At 43.2% G+C, this 19,267-nt stretch overlaps 1 protein-coding gene across 1 annotated transcript in view; it reads right to left on the reverse strand.

Moving 5' to 3' along the window:
• LRRIQ1 (leucine rich repeats and IQ motif containing 1) overlaps positions 1-19,267 on the reverse strand; it is a 725,247-nt gene that overhangs the window by 607,733 nt on the left and 98,247 nt on the right. Inside the window, exon 10 of the mRNA XM_053716929.1 lies at positions 18,523-18,716. Within this exon, the coding sequence (XP_053572904.1) occupies positions 18,523-18,716 (194 nt within the window). The remainder of the gene's footprint in view (positions 1-18,522; positions 18,717-19,267) is intronic.

Genomic DNA, 19,267 nt, shown 5'->3' on the forward strand with positions numbered 1-19,267 from the left:
GTATTGGTAGCACTACATGATAGTAAACTCCCCACATTTTGTGACCAATGGGAAAAGGAACTAAATATTTCACTGACAGAAGTTGACTGGAGGAAAAGTTATTTGTCCACCAAAAAATCTTTCATCTCCTCGGCCATAGTTAAAACGAACTACAAGGTACTGTCGAGATGGTACCTTACGCCTTCTCGCCTACATCAGATATATCCGGCAGCTTCCCCTAGCTGTTGGAGAGCTTGTGGAGAATGTGCCACTCCATCACACATATGGTGGTTTTGCCCTAGATTGAGGAAATTCCGGGATCAGCTGCAACAGGTAATTAACCAAAAATTGAACTTGCAATTGGCTTTGAATCCACAAATAGTTCTTCTCAACATCCTGTCACTATCGCTTAACACTACTAAAAAATCTTACTTAAAAGTGCGAAGAGATTAATTACCCGTTTTTGGAAAAAATCTCAAGTACCCACCCTCGATCAATTGCTTAAAGAAGTAGATAATACTCTATCACTAGAAGAAATGTACCACTGCTATCACAAACAAACTGATCACTTTCTCAATGTTCTGATGATGTAGAAGGAGATGTATTCCTGGCAGGTTCTATTGACGATCTAGTTTGAGCAAACAAAATATAGCATAGCAACAGAAATAGGGGGAAACACAACAACCGTAACTATTTCCCATGGAGTCACACTATTCTGATTATGTCCCCCATTCTCTTTTTTTTTCCCCTAATCTATATTTTCCTGCTACCTCGTTCTCTTAAATTCCCCTTTCATTCCCCCCTTTTTTTACTTTTTATTCTTTATTATATATATTATTATGCCAGGTTGTACTTATGTGGATTTTTATCACAGCTTCAAGGATGTATGTGTATACCACTGTATTAACCCTGATATACATGAATAGCAGAGGTAATAACTCCTGGAATTTCTATTTTTGTTTTTCTGTTATATTGAAAATAATAAAAATTATTTACAACAAAAAATGTTGCACAGCAACGTGTTTCTCGGTACAGCCTGATGAAACGGCACTTGTGCTGAGAAACGCGTTGCTGTGCAACATTTTTAAACTTGTTTTAATAAATTCATCTTTTATCTGAACCTTGCTCTTCCTTACGGTTATTGGATACATGCTTGGGAACCCGCATTACGTAGACCTATTGTAGGTGTTACTACACTATTGGCTGTGTTCCTTCGGTTGGAACCGGAAGCTGTGACATCACAGCTGCTCTGTTGGAGTGTTCGAGTCAGCCGAGCGGCTATGAAGCCTCGGCCCATGTTGTATAGCACTGGATGTGCATCTCCGTTTGCGAGTACCATTTTCTGTTGTTGCTACATGCCATTGCATTATCTTTGAGTTATTGCACCAAAGGGCGCCTCTTCTTTTTTTGTCTTATAGGACTTGATATCTTTTGACCCATCTTTGTTGATAGAGCTTCCTGCCTGTCACATTTTGTATTGCTTTTGAAGGACCACCTGTGGACTTTTTCACCTTTTTCACTCATATGAGTATCTGGTTTAATACATGTGCTGTGTTATTTGTTTGTGCTTTGTGTTAATTTGATTTGTTTGTATTTCACCTCATTGGGGGTGATTTTTTGGCGCACCTCTCACACAATATTTTCTCTTGCATTGTAGTTTATCACATGCAAAGTATACACTGGGGGAGGACAAAGTGGATTTGCCGTAGCAGAAGTACGCAATTGAGACCAAATCTGAATTTAGACTAATGCTGCAAAGTTGAGCTAGAGAACATACTATGTCCAATTTGCAAAGCATACATTTATTAGATAGAAAGACAAAATCTGTGGATCTACCCTCTAAGGCAGTGATTTTTAACCTTTTTTTTGCCGTGGCACACTTTTTTACATTAAAAAATCCTGTGGCACACCACCATCCCAAAATTTAAAAAAAATCACACATTGTAGCCTAATATATATATATATATATATATATATATATATATATATATATATATATATATATATATATATATATATACACACACACATACACACAAACACATACTGTATGTATTGTGCTGTTATGCCATGCCTCCTACAAACTACCCCTGCACTGGGAGTAAAAAACAAGCAAAGTTTAAAAAATATGTCACACTGTTGTCAGTCTGCCGTGGCACACCTGAGGATCTCTCACGGCACACTAGTGTGCCATGGCACACTGGTTGAAAAACACTGCTCTAAGGGGTCTAACTCAGCAGAGACAGTTCCAGTCTGTTCCATAACAGCACAGATATAATGCAAGAAAAGCACAAAAAATAAATATAATAGAATTATAACGCTTGCAGGATACCAGCAAACAAATAAAGATGTACTGCAAAAGCTACCTAGAATATAAATGAAACACAGAGTGGGAATACACTTAACACTAAGGACTGCTATTCAAAACATTGACAAACTGTTGAGAAACTGCCTGCTTAGGTTAACCAGGTTCACAGTCTTTCAATATATTCCAAAAAAGGGGCTGAACTGCAAAGTGCTGACGAGTGGCGATGAGTCTCCCATAAGATATAATGGGGATTAGCAAATAAAAGAGGTTTATGTGTAGGAACACTTCAAATAATACATACTTAACATACATGTAACTAAACCTACACTAACTGTCTCACACTGGAAAATCTTGCAACTGAAAAGGTGGCGAGACAAATATGCACTAGGAATATATTGCACTATTGACAATGTTAGCCCATTAAAATGCAGGTTACTTTCAACACCCAGCTAACTCCCACTGAACGCCTATCTCTACGTCAAGTCTGCGATCTACCTTACTAATAAAAAAAAAAAAAAAAAAAAAAACAACTTCCCATTATAAACTATACATGTATATACAATGTATCATTTATATGTATCCTATACACACAATATAACTGCTGTTTTTTTTCCATGTTCTTTTTTTATATTAAATTAAATATTTATTTGATATTGATTTTTCTAAATATAGTTATGTTATAAAAGACAGTAGCCTCAACTTTATAATGTTACAAAACTCCATAATTGTTAACTTTGCAAAGTTAAACAAATGCTGTTATGTAAAAATGTAAACCTGTGTCTACTGATATTGATAACATAATTATATTTAGAAAAATAAATAAAACTTCAAAATCTATACAATACTTAAAATAATATGCATTATACAAGAAACTGCATATAATTTAAACATTGTATATACATATACTGCTCCTCTAAACTATTAACTATTTTTATTTTGGGGTGGGCTTTTTTTTTTTTTTTTTTTTTTTAAAGGGGTGGGAAAGCACAAGAAACTGCATATAATTTAAACATTGTATATACATATACTGCTCCTCTAAACTATTAACTATTTTTATTTTGGGGTGGGCTTTTTTTTTTTTTTTTAAAGGGGTGGGAAAGCACCAAAGGGCGCCTGTTACAGAAGCATTAGTTATTTTGTTGTGAAGAGCTTATTTCCCAGCAGCAATGCCTGAACCAGCAAGCCAGCGCCTAAGAAGGGCTCCAAGAAAACCGTAACAAGTATCATTTCATAAAGAGTTAACTCTTTTTTTTCAGCTTTTAGAAACTATTGTCTAATCACCTCTGGAGCCAGACTGGTAATTGATAAGATGAACTTGTAAACTTGTTATCTTAAGTACTGTAATCCTATTGTGGCCTGTCAAAGGACAGTGCTCTCTATCTAAATGTGTGATGGGGGATTTTGTGCTTCCCCCCCTCTCCCCCTGGGAGTGCCCTGTGTGCATGTAACCTTAATAAAAAAGCAGGCTGGGCATCCCAGTCCTGAGTTCTTGTTTGACCCTCAATCGCAGCGTTGACTCGTTTTTGTGGGCAGAAGGGTATCCTAGCGGTACTGCAGCTAAGGGAGATTATTCTATATTTGCGAGACTCATATAGAATACTATGGAAAGCAGCTTCTCCCCTCTTTAGCAATAGGGATCCAGGCTACTAAGCGGTCCATCTCTCAGCGAGACTAAGGGTAACCGTAACATTTGGCGGCAGCGGCGGGATTTTCCTGGATTTCCTAGGAGAGGTACAGAACGGATGGAGAGCGCTTACGAAAAATTGAAGCGTACAACCCTAAAGGATTTACTTGAAAGCAGAGGGGGGTACGCCAGCAACCGGCCGAGGAGAGAGCTGATCGCAGAATTGACCGAACTGGATCAGAGCTTCACAATGGCGGAAACACCGACCACGATTAGTGACGAAAAAACCAGGATTGTTCGGGAAAGGCTCTCATTATACGGGCCGAACCCCTCCATGGAATTGGTACAGCAGTTGATGGCAGAGGCGGACGAGGATATACGAGAGACTCGAGCCCACGAACTCAACCTAGCGAATGCACACCGCAATGCTGAAGCCCCGCAGGTAATCATCCCTGTCGAAAATGCTGGGAGGCCCAAGATACCCTATGCGGCATTTCGACCCTTCCTAGAGAGCGAGACAGGGATTGATGAATATTTGGCGGACTTCGAAAGGCAATGTGCCCTGCACCAGATTCCCAACAGAGAGTGGCCCACGATATTGTCTGGGAAACTATCCGGGCGAGCCCTGGAAGCCTTTCGTACTCTGGGTGCTGAGGAAGTGACACAGTATGAGCTAGTTAAGGAGACACTGTTGCGACGGTACGCTGTAACTCCGGACACGTATCGCCGACAGTTTCGGGGCACGGAAAAGAAGCCTAACGATACCCATATGGAATGGGCGCACCGAATGCGGAGAGCGGCAAATCACTGGCTGAGCGGAAGTAAAGCGGTGACTGGGGAGGAAATTTTACAATTGTTTCTCTTAGAACATTTTTATAATGGCATGGAACAGCAAGGGAAGGAATGGCTGCGAGACAGGCGGCCTTCTACCTTAGAAGAAGCAGCCAAATTGGCCGATGAACATTATGACTCCCGTCTTCACGAGCCCATGAACTACCGAGCTCCAGCACGGGTCGAACCCAGAGAGGTTTACCGTGCACCCCCTCGTACTGAATTCCGAGCCCCGGTGCCCACAAGGCCCGTCCGACACTCAGGACCACCCAATAACAGCTCTGAGCGTCCCAGACCGACTTGCCACCGATGCAAGCAACCAGGGCATTTCATGGCTAGCTGCCCCCTTAATACGCACCAGACACCCAGGAATTACAATTACCCCTCTGGGTCCTATCGTCCGGCCCGGGCCCTCTGTGTTAACCAAGAGGCCCCTATGGAGGGATATGTGGGGCCGCTTCACGAGGCAGACCCTGTATATGCTGCCTCAGATAACCGCCAGCACCATCGGCAGAGGGTATGGCTCGAGGGGCGATCTACCGAGGGATTGCGAGACACAGGGGCTACTATCACGCTGGTACAGAGTCATTTGGTGCCAGAGCACAAGCGATCCGGACAGACTGTGGCCGTTAGAGTGGCGGGGGGGGATGTGTACAAAATTCCAACAGCTAAAGTGCATCTTGATTGGGGAGCGGGAAAGGGGGCTGTGAACGTGGGCCTAATGGATAATTTACCTGCCGAAGTACTACTGGGCAACGATTTGGGCCCCATGACTTCTGCCTATGCTCCAGTATGCAACAACGAGGCGGACCCAGTGACTACACGGGCCCAAGCCCGGACGGAGCGAGAGCTCTCACCAGTGCGGGAGACACAGGTAAGACCTACCCCGACCTTGCCTGACAGGTTAGGCCCCATACCCTGGGACACCCCAGATGCTTTCGAGGCAGAGTCTAAGACTGACCCGACCTTACAAAAGTACCGGGAACGAGCAGAGACCGGAGGGGGCGGGGCAGATAACGAAACATTCTTATGGGAAAAAGGGAAACTATACCGCTGGACAGAGAAAAGGGGACAGCGTAGGCGACAGCTGGTAGTGCCCCACAAATACCGTCAAGAAATCCTCAAAATAGGCCACGACATCCCCTTAGCAGGCCACCTAGCCGTTACCCGTACCCTACACCGCATTACTCACACGTTCTTTTGGCCAGGGGTGCACGCTGACGTTAGAACTTACTGTAACACCTGCGATGTGTGTCAACGAGTAGGAAGGCGAGGCGATCACCCTAAAGCCCAGCTAGTAAATATGCCCATTGTAGAGGAACCCTTCAGCCGGGTTGCTATTGACCTAGTGGGACCACTGGCTACCCCTAGTCCCTCCGGTAAGCGATACATTCTTACCGTAGTGGACTACGCTACCAGGTACCCAGAGGCTGTCGCCCTATCCAACATACAAGCGGATACGGTAGCGAATGCACTAGTACAGGTGTTCTCCCGGGTAGGATTTCCAAAAGAAATCCTATCCGACCGAGGCACCCAATTTACGGCTGAATTGACCCAACAACTCTGGCAGGTTTGCAAAATTAAGTCCCTCCTGAGCTCCCCATACCACCCCCAGACGAACGGGCTGTGTGAGAGGTTCAATGGGACCCTCAAGCAAATGCTCAAGACGTTCACTCAGGAATACCGAGACTGGGAACGCTTCCTGCCGCACCTCCTATTTGCTTATCGGGAGGTGCCCCAGGAAACGACAGGGTTCTCTCCCTTCGAGTTGCTCTACGGAAGAAAGGTACGGGGACCCCTAAACCTGATCCGGGAGCACTGGGAGGGAGAGATGGAGGCTGACGGTGTCCCCATTGTGCCATACGTGCTGGAACTCAGGGACCGAATGGAGCAATTAGCCAAATCCGTGCGGGCTAATCTCCAGTTGGCCCAGAGAAGACAGAAAGTATGGTACGATCGGGGGGCCCGAAAGAGAATCTTCACCATAGGACAAAAGGTGTTAGTACTTAAGCCGGTGAAGACAGACAAATTGCAGGCGTCCTGGCAGGGTCCCTACCAGATCGTAGAGAAAAGGGGAGACACCACTTATGTGATAGCTAGCTGCCACGACAACAATCTTAGAAAGACATTCCATGTAAACATGCTCAAGGAATATTTTGAGCGGCCAGAGAACGTGACGGCCGTATGTTGTTCCCCTCAGGAAGACCCCGACAGTTTACCCATTCCAGACCTATTAGAAAAGAGCCTCCCCACAGGTATAGTGGCGCAGGTTCAGATAGGGGACCGACTTAGCCCCACTGAAAGGGAGCAGCTCAACCAACTCCTCCAGTCTAAACACCTCACCTTCTCCCCGAAGCCAGGGTACACTACTTTAACCACCCACCAGGTAGATACTCCGGGACAAGCTCCCTTGCGCCAGGCTCCGTACCGAATCCCCGAAGCAGTTAGGACAGGAATGAAGAAGGAGATCGATGAGATGCTCCAGCTCAGGGTAATTGAGCCCTCCGATAGTCCCTGGGCCTCCCCAGTTGTCTTGGTGCCCAAGAAAGATGGGACCACCCGGTTCTGCGTAGACTATCGGAGGCTCAATGAAAATACCGTGACGGACGCTTACCCTATGCCCAGGGTAGACGAGCTACTCGATCGTATAGCCAGGGGAAATTACCTGACCACTATTGACCTCTGCAAAGGTTACTGGCAGATTCCCCTGGCCCCGGAGGCTATCCCCAAGTCGGCATTCGTCACCCCATTCGGCTTATATCAGTTTAGGGTAATGCCGTTTGGGATGAAGAATGCCCCAGCTACATTCCAGCGCTTGGTGGATAGGCTCCTGGATGGCTTCCAGAGTTTTGCTTGCGCCTACCTGGACGACATAGCGATCCACAGTGAGTCCTGGGAGGACCACTTAGCTCATGTGGGAATGGTTCTGGATCAGATCCGGGCTGCTGGCCTGACTCTGAAGCCAGAAAAATGCCACTTTGGGATGGCCGAGGTACAGTACCTGGGTCACCGGGTGGGGTGTGGAAAGCAGCGACCAGAGCCGGCCAAAATAGAAGCTGTCGCCAATTGGCCCACCCCCATCACTAAGACTCAGGTCCTAGCCTTCCTGGGCACGGCAGGGTACTATAGACGGTTCGTACCAGACTACAGCACACTTGCCAAACCCCTGACTGACTTGACCAAGAAGAACTTACCTCGACAGGTCCTGTGGTCTCCCCACTGTGAAACGGCTTTCCAGGCTCTCAAAAATGCTCTAATTAACGCTCCTGTCTTGGCGGCCCCAGCCCCTAACAAACGTTTTATCGTCCATACAGATGCTTCCATGTTCGGGCTGGGAGCCGTCCTCAGCCAAGTAGGCGAAGATGGAGGGGAGCATCCAGTTGCCTACATCAGCCGGAAGCTCCTGCCCCGCGAAGTCAGCTATGCAGCGGTCGAAAAGGAGTGTTTGGCTTTGGTGTGGGCATTAAAGAAATTGACTCCCTATTTATATGGTCAGGAGTTCACTCTGGTCACCGACCATAACCCGTTGGTGTGGCTGAACCGGGTCTCTGGAGATAACGGCAGGCTATTACGTTGGAGCTTATCGTTGCAACCCTTCAATTTCACCATTACTTACAGACCTGGGAAACAGAATGGCAACGCCGACGGGTTGTCCAGACAAACCGACCTCAGCCCCGCATAATCAGCGGTCTGGACAGCCTTAGTCTGCCCCGAAAAGGGGTCAGACCGTGTCTGCCAGAGTGTTCCACAGAAAGGGAGCACTGTTACAGAAGCATTAGTTATTTTGTTGTGAAGAGCTTATTTCCCAGCAGCAATGCCTGAACCAGCAAGCCAGCGCCTAAGAAGGGCTCCAAGAAAACCGTAACAAGTATCATTTCATAAAGAGTTAACTCTTTTTTTTCAGCTTTTAGAAACTATTGTCTAATCACCTCTGGAGCCAGACTGGTAATTGATAAGATGAACTTGTAAACTTGTTATCTTAAGTACTGTAATCCTATTGTGGCCTGTCAAAGGACAGTGCTCTCTATCTAAATGTGTGATGGGGGATTTTGTGCTTCCCCCCCTCTCCCCCTGGGAGTGCCCTGTGTGCATGTAACCTTAATAAAAAAGCAGGCTGGGCATCCCAGTCCTGAGTTCTTGTTTGACCCTCAATCGCAGCGTTGACTCGTTTTTGTGGGCAGAAGGGTATCCTAGCGGTACTGCAGCTAAGGGAGATTATTCTATATTTGCGAGACTCATATAGAATACTATGGAAAGCAGCTTCTCCCCTCTTTAGCAATAGGGATCCAGGCTACTAAGCGGTCCATCTCTCAGCGAGACTAAGGGTAACCGTAACAGCGCCTCTTCTTTTTTTGTCTTATAGGACTTGATATCTTTTGACCCATCTTTGTTGATAGAGCTTCCTGCCTGTCACATTTTGTATTGCTTTTGAAGGACCACCTGTGGACTTTTTCACCTTTTTCACTCATATGAGTATCTGGTTTAATACATGTGCTGTGTTATTTGTTTGTGCTTTGTGTTTGTGTTTGTGTTTTTTTTTAAAGGGGTGGGAAAGCACGTGCAAAGTGCATAGCGGTGGAAAAATATTAACCCTCTCCCCTCCAGGAGAAATCTATATCGCACTCTTAACACTTACCCTTCTTGCGCTGAACTGCAAGGCCCCGGTATCTCCTTAGCACTCCTGATAGAGAGGAGCTCTCAAAATGCCAACCATAATGAGGAAAAGAAAATTTAAAGGGACAGCTACATGAATTTGGAGCAGATAAAATAAACCACATAAAACAACAAACCCTTTACATTTTAAAAAGCTCCAACCCCTATAGTAGTTAATTAATACACTGAAGGGACTTAAAGAATTTGTTGTACTTTAATTGATAAACCTCCTTTGTGCACAAAGTCTGCATAAGATGACAACCCAACCTGAGGCACATGTTAAGGTTGTTCTGTGTATCCCCAATGTTAACTGGCTATGATATACATAATGAAGTGTACTTACAGATAACCTGTGGGTTGTGTGAGGCATGCAGATACTTACCAATGGAATGCTCACTCTAATCTTCTTATCCAAATGTTAGTCCTGAGGATGCAGTAGACAGCCCATTCTGTACTGTGACTGACAGTAGAGCATATACTGAGGGAGTAGATCTACCTGGCCAGACAAAAGGAAGCTAAAGGAACTGTCCCAGTAACACAGGTGACAGGCTTGTGATCACAACTCCCGCAAGGAAATTTAAATTGCACAGTACTCTCCTATGTCTTTCTCTTTCAAGTTTCACCTTATGAGGGAAAGAAGGGATTCATATCCCAATAAATTTTAAATTAAATCCTGAGTACCTCAATATTCGCCTGCTCCTAAACGAGTTAAAGAAATACTGGGAGGGTCAGGGAAGTAGGAGGAATATTAAAGCACTTGATGTAGGGTGCCTTCCAGGTGGCCAAGTGATGAATTCCCAACGGTAATGAATCATAGAATCTCGCCTCCATAAGAAAAAAGGGTGCTGCATAGCAAGTAAATGTATAACATCTAGAGGAAAATAAGGAAAGTAAGAGTTGCACTGACAGAGGAGATGTAGCTTCAAGTGCTACAAATGCTAAATGGAGTCTCTCATTCCTCCAGCTGACTGAAACCAACAGGTTGAGAAAGGTGCAGGAGCCCCGAAACGTTGCTCTATTAAAGGTGTTTCATCATCTGGGAGTGCTACCTTCTCCTTTGATTTTGTCATACTTTGTTGCGGGTCCTGGAGGGGGACCTTCAAGGTTTGAGCACCCACACAAGTATATTGTAAATGGAAATTGACTTTGCAGCATTTTGCATGAAGCAGGAGTCCTGATCCAAACAGACACTTATTATATGAAACCAACAGGTTGTGATAGTGCTATGCCATTTAATAACAGCAAACTTAAATATTAACAATATAAATAATAAAGAAACACATTTCTCAACCATATTAGTTGCCATAAAACATGTTGAGATCTGTGCATACCCTTAAAGGGCCAATTAAAGGGACACTAAACCATTTTTTTCACGATTCAGATAGAGCATGTAATTTTAAGCAACTTGCTAATTTACTCCTATTATCAATTTTTATTTGTTCTCTTGATATCTTTATTTAAAAAGCAGGAATGTGATGCATAGGAGCCGGCCTATTTTTAGTTGAGAACCTGTCAGGATGCCAGGAATCAGACAGATGAGAAGTGCAAAAATAATCACACCTTTATTAATATAAAAAAATAAAAGTCAAATAACAAGCCAGGAATCAAAACCAGAGCTGGTAGTCAGACGAGCCGAGTCAGGAGCCAAAGCGAATAGTCAGACGAGCCGAGTCAGGAGTCAAAGCGAGTAGTCAGACGAGCCGGAATCAGGAACAAGGAGAACAGCAGAGTCAGGAACAAGCCAGGGATCAGGAACCAGGAGGGACGTCAGACAGCCAGGTAATACACAGGAGCTCTCACAAACAGGACTGAGACAACGCAAGGGCAAAGCATACTGAACAGAGGCCCTTTAAATAATAAGTGATGACATCACAATTCTGAGACTGCATCCTGTCTCACACGGATGATGTACACCAGTCTGGTCATAAAAGGAAGTGCAGGAAATGAGCAGCATCACACAGTATGCACCAGAGTCAGCAAGAGAGGTGAGTAAAATGGCTGCCAGCAGCACATGTCAAACAAAGCAGGGAAAAAACCCTGACAGTACCCTCCCCTTAACGACCCCTCCCCCGCGGGAGGACAAAAGGCTTATTGGGGAAACGGGCATAGAAGGCACGGAGGAGGGCGGGAGCATGAACATCAGAGGAGGGAACCCATGAACGCTCCTCCGGACCATAGCCCCTCCAGTGAACCAAATACTGTACGTGGCCCCTGGGCATACAAGAGTCAATAATGCTGCAGACCTCATACTCCTCATGGTTGTCAACAAAGATAGGATGGGGACGAGGCAACACAGTGGTAAACCGATTACAAACCAATGGTTTCAAGAGGGAGACATGAAAAACATTGGAGATGCGCATAGCAGGAGGAAGGTCAAGAGCGTAGGCCACAGTATTGACAAGTCGGAGTAATCGAAAAGGACCAACATAACAGGGAGCCAGTTTATTGAAAGGCACACAAAGGTTCAAGTTACGGGAGGACAGCCAAACTCTCTCACCAACCTGGTTGGGCAGACGCCTACGATCAGCCTGGAACTTTTGGCGCTGCATAGAACGATGAAGGCAATCCTGAATCTGCACCCACGTGGAACAGAGTTGCCGGAGATGCTCCTCCAAAGCCGGAATACCCCGAGACATGAATGAATCAGGCAACAAGAATGGTTGAAACCCATAATTCACCATGAACGGTGATAACTTTGAGGAAGCGCTAATAGCACTATTACGAGCAAACTCTGCCCAAGGTAACAGTTCAGACCAATTATTGTGGTGATCTGAGACATAGCAACGGAGGAACTGTTCCAGAGCTTGATTAGACCGTTCCACAACCCCATTGGATTGAGGGTGATATGCCGAGGAGCAGGAAAGCTGGATCCCCATTTGAGCACAAAAGGAACGCCAAAATCTGGAGACAAACTGGCTACCCCGGTCCGACACTATCTCCTTGGGTAACCCACGTAAACGGAAGACCTCCCAGGCAAAATTGAAGCAAGCTCCTGAGCGGAAGGCAACTTCTTCAGGGGAATGCAATGTGACATTTTAGAAAAACGGTCAACCACCATAAGGATAACAGTATTGCCATTGGAAACAGGGAGCTCGACAATGAAGTCCATGGAAAGATGTGTCCAAAGACGCTCACCATTAGCAATAGGTTGAAGAAGACCCACAGGAAGACGTTGAGGAGTCTTATTCTGTGCACAAACTGAGCAGGAGGCAACATACGCAGCAATATCAGAACGAAGACCTGACCACGAGAATTGTCGAGTGACAGACCAAATAATTTGGTTCTTGCCTGGGTGACCTGCGGCTTTAGGATAGTGGTAAGTGTGCAAAAGTTTAGTTCGAAGATTCTCAAGAACAAAACACTTACCACTAGGTTTCTCAGGAGGTGCATTGGTTTGTGCAGCCAGGATCTCCTCCCCCAAGGGAGAAGTCAAATTAGTACGTTTGGTAGCCAAAATATGGTCAGGAGGTATAACTGGAGTATGTACAAACTCCTCCTTGGACAGAGGCGAAAATTGTCGAGAAAGGGCATCAGCCCTAACATTCTTACTACCAGGAAGGTAGGAGACCACATAATTAAACAGAGACAAAAATATGGCAGTGACGCTATACAAATCCCTTGGGGCATACACCGAAACCTATAACCCACAACACTTCTCCTATGCCTGCCTAGAAACCGGATACCTGAAGTCAACATGTCAACTGCTATTCAGTTTTTGGAAGCACTGCGCTGTATGCTGAGGGACCACCATGCAGCACTTGAAGACTTGCTGTATGAAGTGTCTCAACCGGAGGACACCTATACCTCTAGATCAGACACGCAGCTTGATCTTACATACAGGGGAGATGTGGAGGGTTGTCCTCCTCAATTAGTTGCGGCAGACGAAGATATCGCTATGGCGGGTGCGGCACTACAGGGAGAGAACCCATTATGCGGCATGGAAATTATCGTTGTTCCGACCCAGTCGACTCTCACACTTCGTCCAACAGAGGCGTCACAGAAACCTAGAGGCAAGAGTGAGACATGGTTGCAGCTGCGTGCGTCCTTAAGGTGCCCAAAGGTTCTATCATGTTCAGATATACGGGCAGCTAAGAGTGAGCCTCATGTCACATACAGGCCAGATTTATCTATAGGCTATTGGTTCATGTTGAGGATCGGTGTGCTGTTTAATGTGCACCTCTCTTGCCACATGTACTCTATTTTTATATATTCCATTGCTTTCAAAGGCACACTGTCACTACCGAGGAAGCAGGGGATCGGTTGAGAGACTTTGTTTCTGGGATATATATTGCCCTTTGGGACATTTTGTGGTGGCCGTTTCACCTAAGGGTAATGCTTTTATACAGGCTCAAAAGAAAAAGTACAACTGCTGCATATTTTGCCATGATGGATTGACAAAAGAAAAAGTAAAATTGCTGCATGCTTTGCTTTGATGGATTGTTTCTATATATTGCAGCCTATGTTGGGAAATTGATATGGTCACCCTCTGTTGGTAATGGGATGAACTTAAGTATACTTTAGAGCTTCAGCCCAAAAAAGTTTTAAAAGACGTCCTGCACTTAGATATGTTTACCAGCCACTACAGTTTGATCACCAGGCCCTGATGATGGCATACAAGCTTGAACAAGGGGGACTTTGATCATGAACTGGAATAGAGCTGAGGTCTTAACATTTTCTTATGTGGTGGACTCTTTCTACTATTCAAGGGAAGACTTTTGTTTACTACAGTGTTCCAGTCAACATCTCAACTCCTGTTAGGGAAGTTTGTCTCTGAACATAGCTAGCAGTTTCCAGTTAAAATTTTATGTACTTATATATTCATGTGTTTTGCTTCTGGTAGCAAATTGTGACTGAAATGCTTCTCTTTTATACTTATTTCCTGTAACTGTTTAAAGCTTGTTAGTTTATTTAGCTCATTTTAACTTATATTTTATGATGGCTGGTTGGTCCTGTGCGCCCCTTGCTTTGATAATCCGCTCTCATATATATATATAACTTTTAGTTTGTATAATTATGCACTTGATCTTTTATAGCATAAAACTTGCCAGCTGATTTGGGGTCACAACTTGTATGTTTGGTATAGGGGTTTTTGATTAAAACCCCTATACCAAACATATACTATTTATTGTACTCTCCCGTTCTAATTGGGCAACATGCAATCCCACCATATAACTTAAAATGGAGCGTATATAAGTTTGCAGTACACCCTAAGTATGGCCAGACCAGCTGTAATCATATTTTGGAGATATTTTTTAAATTAGAGGTTTTAGATGTGTAGGCTGCTCCTATTCCTAATTGTCCTGCTCCTCAAGGTTCTGGCTGTTAATGCTTTTTGGTTATTGCTCTTATATTTCCTACGCTGGTAATGACTTATTATCATGTGTTCACTATTCTTACTCTTGTATTTAATCCGTTTGTGGGTAACAATGTATAACAGTTGACTCAGCCTTAGTACCATATCCCTACTAAAAGATTGTTTCAGATTTGCATGTGAATGTGTCCATGGATGAAAATGTCACTTTAATATGCCAACCTTTCTTGTTTTTCGTCAAGATATAGTTATACGATATATGTTTGCATACTCCAAACAGATACAGGTTGCTCAATTTACTCTTCTAGATGAGTGTTAAACTAGCAGAACCTTCCTTCCGATATAGACTTTTTGTTTATTTATGCGGTACACCTGTTGCAGATATATTTCTGTTAATGCTATACCAATATAGTCCACAGTATTCTTAGCTGCTTCGGAGTTAAGTACATTATTATTGTGGGAATATTACCATTACACTGTATATCCCTATTCTTTAATTTACGATAGCAATGGGATATGTTACCAGTTATATATATTACCAGTAGGGGCTGATAAGCCGATGGCTGAATTTTTCTGTATGCAGCGATCCCCGCATATTCCTTGTTATACGAGTATAGTATGTAAGACACCCGCGTTGTAGACAGTGACTCTTGGTTAACTTATTATTGTTGTGTTACATATTACACCAGCGTAGTTTATATCTTATTTTACTATATTGAGCTTTATATGAGATATGTATTGTCAGTCAATTTGAAATTCAGAGTTTTGGTTAGACACCAGCTAGCTAATTAGTAACGGTCACGTAACGCCCTTATTTCTCTTGTTACCCCTATCTTACAGGGCTCTCTAACTTCCTGTTTATGGCTCCGCCTCCCCTCCCCCTCTTCCCCTCCTTCCCCTCCCCTCCTTCCCCTCCCCTCTCCTCTCCCTTCCCTCCCCCTACCTTTCCCTCCCCCCCTCCCCTTTTCCCCGTATGAGACTCTGACACCTGGGGATGGTGTTTAGGGTTTTATAACGTGGTTTGCCTTGATACATACCGCATTTGAAGTTGTCCTCCCCTATTTCATGTATTTTTCTATCATAATATTTTGGGTTCATATGGTATATATTGTCACTCCCCCCCCTTACTACAATGTTTGATTTTTAGTATCGATTGTATGTTTGTTTATATTATTATATACCAGTGCTTTTCCACTCTATGTTGCATTAAGGTTACATAACTTGAAAAACATGAGGTTTATTTCTGTAATATTGTATGCCTGAGAGATATTGGTCCTTGTTATGTATAGTGGCTACTACATAATTGGGATGTAACGGTTATGGATAGAGTGGCAATATAAATGATATCTCTCCTCTTTTTCATATATTTAAACAAAAAAAACAAAAAAGACACCAATGCCTCGAGATCCTCTGGTAAATCTTTGGCAGCAACTTCGTCTTTAATCGCATCAGAGAGCCCATGAAAGAAGGAGGCAACAAGGGTTTCATTGTTCCAACCTACCTCTGCGGCAAGTGTACGGAACTCAATGGCATACTGAGCAACAGATCTTGTACCTTGCTGAATGGACATGAGTCGTTTAGCAGCAGAGGAGGAGCGAGCCGGAACATCAAATACCCTTTGAAAGGAGGCCACAAATTCAGGGTAATTTGAAATCACAGGTTTATTAGTCTCCCACAAGGGATTAGCCCAGGCAAGAGCTGTGTCAGAGAGTAACGAGATGAGAAATCCCACCTTAGCTCTGTCAGAGGGAAATGCCTGAGGTAACATCTCAAAGTAAATGCCCACCTGGTTCAAAAACCCTCTGCACTGATTAGGATCACCTCCATATCGCATAGGTAGAGGTGCCAAACTGGACATGCTCCTGGTAAGACTAGGTGCAGCAGCGGAAACAGGAGCAGCCATAACTTGCGGGACACTTTGGTCCAAATGTGCAGTGCGAGTCAACAGAGTTTGCAGGGCTAGTGCAAACTGATCCAAGCGGTGATCCTGTTCATCCATCCTGGAAATTATGGCAGGTAAAGGTGGATTATTAGCACCATCAGGATTCATGGCCCTTGCATAATGTCAGGATGCCAGGAATCAGACTGAAATGAGAAGTGCAAACATAATCACACCTTTATTAATAGCAAAAAATAATTAAAAAAAAGTCAAATAACAAGCCAGGAATCAAAACCAGAGCTGGTAGTCAGACGAGCCAAGTCAGGAGCCAAAGCGAATAGTCAGACGGGCCAAGTCAGGAGTTAAAGTGAGTAGTCAGACGAGCCGGAATCAGGAACAAGCCAGGGATCAGGAACCAGGAGGGACGTCAGAGAGCCAGGTAATACACAGGAGCTCTCACAAACAGGACCGAGACAACGCAAGGACAAAGCATACTAAACAGAGGCCCTTTAAATAATAAGTGATGACATCACAATTCTGAGACTGCATCCTGTCTCAAACGGATGATGTACACCAGTCTGGCCATAAAAGGAAGTGCAGGAAATGAGCAGCATCACACAGTATGCACCAGAGTCAGCAAGAGAGGTGAGTAAAATGGCTGCCAGCAGCACATGGCAAACAAAGCAGGGAAAAAACCCTGACAGAACCTGGGTTATGCTTGCTTATTGGTGCGTAAATGTAATTCTCCAATAAGCAAGCGCTATCCATGGTGCTGAACCTAAAATTGGCTGGCTGCTAAGATTTACATTCCTGCTTTTAAAATAAAGACAGCAAGAGAACGAAGAAAAATTGATAATAGGAGTAAATTGGAAAGTTGCTTAAAATGTCATGCGCTATCTGAATTATAAAAGAAAAAAATTGGGTTCAGTGTCCCTTTAAGTAAAAAATAGTTTGCATACAATGCTTTTTTTAAAATTGCTGGCACGTATTTTAAAATAATTTTCAAAAATAAGCAAAATTAGTTACATAACTATGCTGTCTGGAGAGGTCTGATCTACCTCCCGTTATCAGAGTTTAACATCAGAAACACAGGCATTCTATTTCAACTGAGTGCACAGCAGTTTATTTGCTTCTAGGCATGCTCCAGCAGATAAGGACTGTAGTCTTGTATTCTACCAAAGCAAAGGTGGAGATAGATACAGCCATATAAGGAATTGTGTGGGGGGAGTTAGAGCTGTACAATTCAGAAACTTAAAAGAAAGGGTTAATGGCGAGGCACTGCAGTATAAATTTGCAGGTAAAGTAATTAAAGTAGATATTATATTTTGTCTCTATCCCAACTTGTTCTATATCCCTTTAAGCAGTTTCAACAATTACAGAGATCTGCTAGCATCTACAGATCATCACAGGAGTTCCTGAGTAGATGGCTTCAATAAACTGGGCACTGAGAGACTCCAATCAGTGTTATAGCACTTGGATGTGCCATAGCTGGTATAGTGTGATCAGAAAAATGAACAAGCCACATACCTATATGATGCAACAAAATACAATCCTATTAATAGGAAAATAAGAAGAATTACATGAGCGAGTATATTATAATTACAAAATGTGTAAAATGTTGAATCTATTTAAGTTATGGGAATCCATGTCCTATGTACAAGAATGTTTCTAATTTAAGGGAATGTCAACCACCATAAGCATCATGTGGCACTTTGCATTGCTATGCACCAAAATCCTGATCCTGGGCATAGAATACATCTGAAAATCCATCTAAATTCAGAAAATCTCTAATGTTTAATCAAGTTTTATGCATTTAACATAATTTGGTCTGTGTAAATAACCCTAGTATTCATGTTAAAAACTAAAGAAATGAATAAAATGTTTGCTTCTACTTCAATACAAGAAAAAGCACCCACATTTGCCAAACATATATTTACCTTTGTCAAGTTGTTTCCTTGTAATCGTAAAACTTGCAAGAGGCCACAGTTCTGGATTCCATCCAGTTCAGTGAGAAAATTATAAGAACAGTCCAAATACATTATTGTAGGTGCTGCCTCTAGACCACTGGTATCGATTAGTTGATTGTGATCCAAAACCAAACGTTGAAGATTTTTTAGAGAATCCAAACCACCTTTTTACAAAAAAATGTCAATAGGGTATTACAGGTGCACTCATCTTGTATAACTTTGTGTGAAAAACTAACCACAATACTAATTCTTCTAAGCTAAAAATAGATAGGCTATGTGATAGCAAGCCTGTGTTATTTTTGTTGACCAATAATGTATGTAATACCCTGGTTAATCCCAGCATGATGCATCTTTATAGCCTTATGGGAATATTAATAAGTTCTGGGTCTATAGAGACAAAAAGAAGTTATTGTATTATTTTGTTCCCCATTAAATAGTTACATATAAAACACAAACTATTATCTAATAATGTCTTAGTCCATTACCTATTGTTGTCAGACATTGTATGACAAACAGTTGGAAGTGAGAGCCATCTAGTGTACATAGTGAGTACTGACATCAACTGACGTTCTTTATTCATGTAAATATCAAACTTGTGTTATGTAAACAAAATTATTTAACATAAATTATTCAGAGACAGAAACTAAATATTTTAGCATAATATAGTAGTTTGAGAAATTAATACATGACTTCCAATTCTGGTTACATATCAATT

This window comes from Bombina bombina, chromosome 6 (assembly GCF_027579735.1).
Source record: "Bombina bombina isolate aBomBom1 chromosome 6, aBomBom1.pri, whole genome shotgun sequence".
Lineage (NCBI taxonomy): Eukaryota > Metazoa > Chordata > Amphibia > Anura > Bombinatoridae > Bombina > Bombina bombina.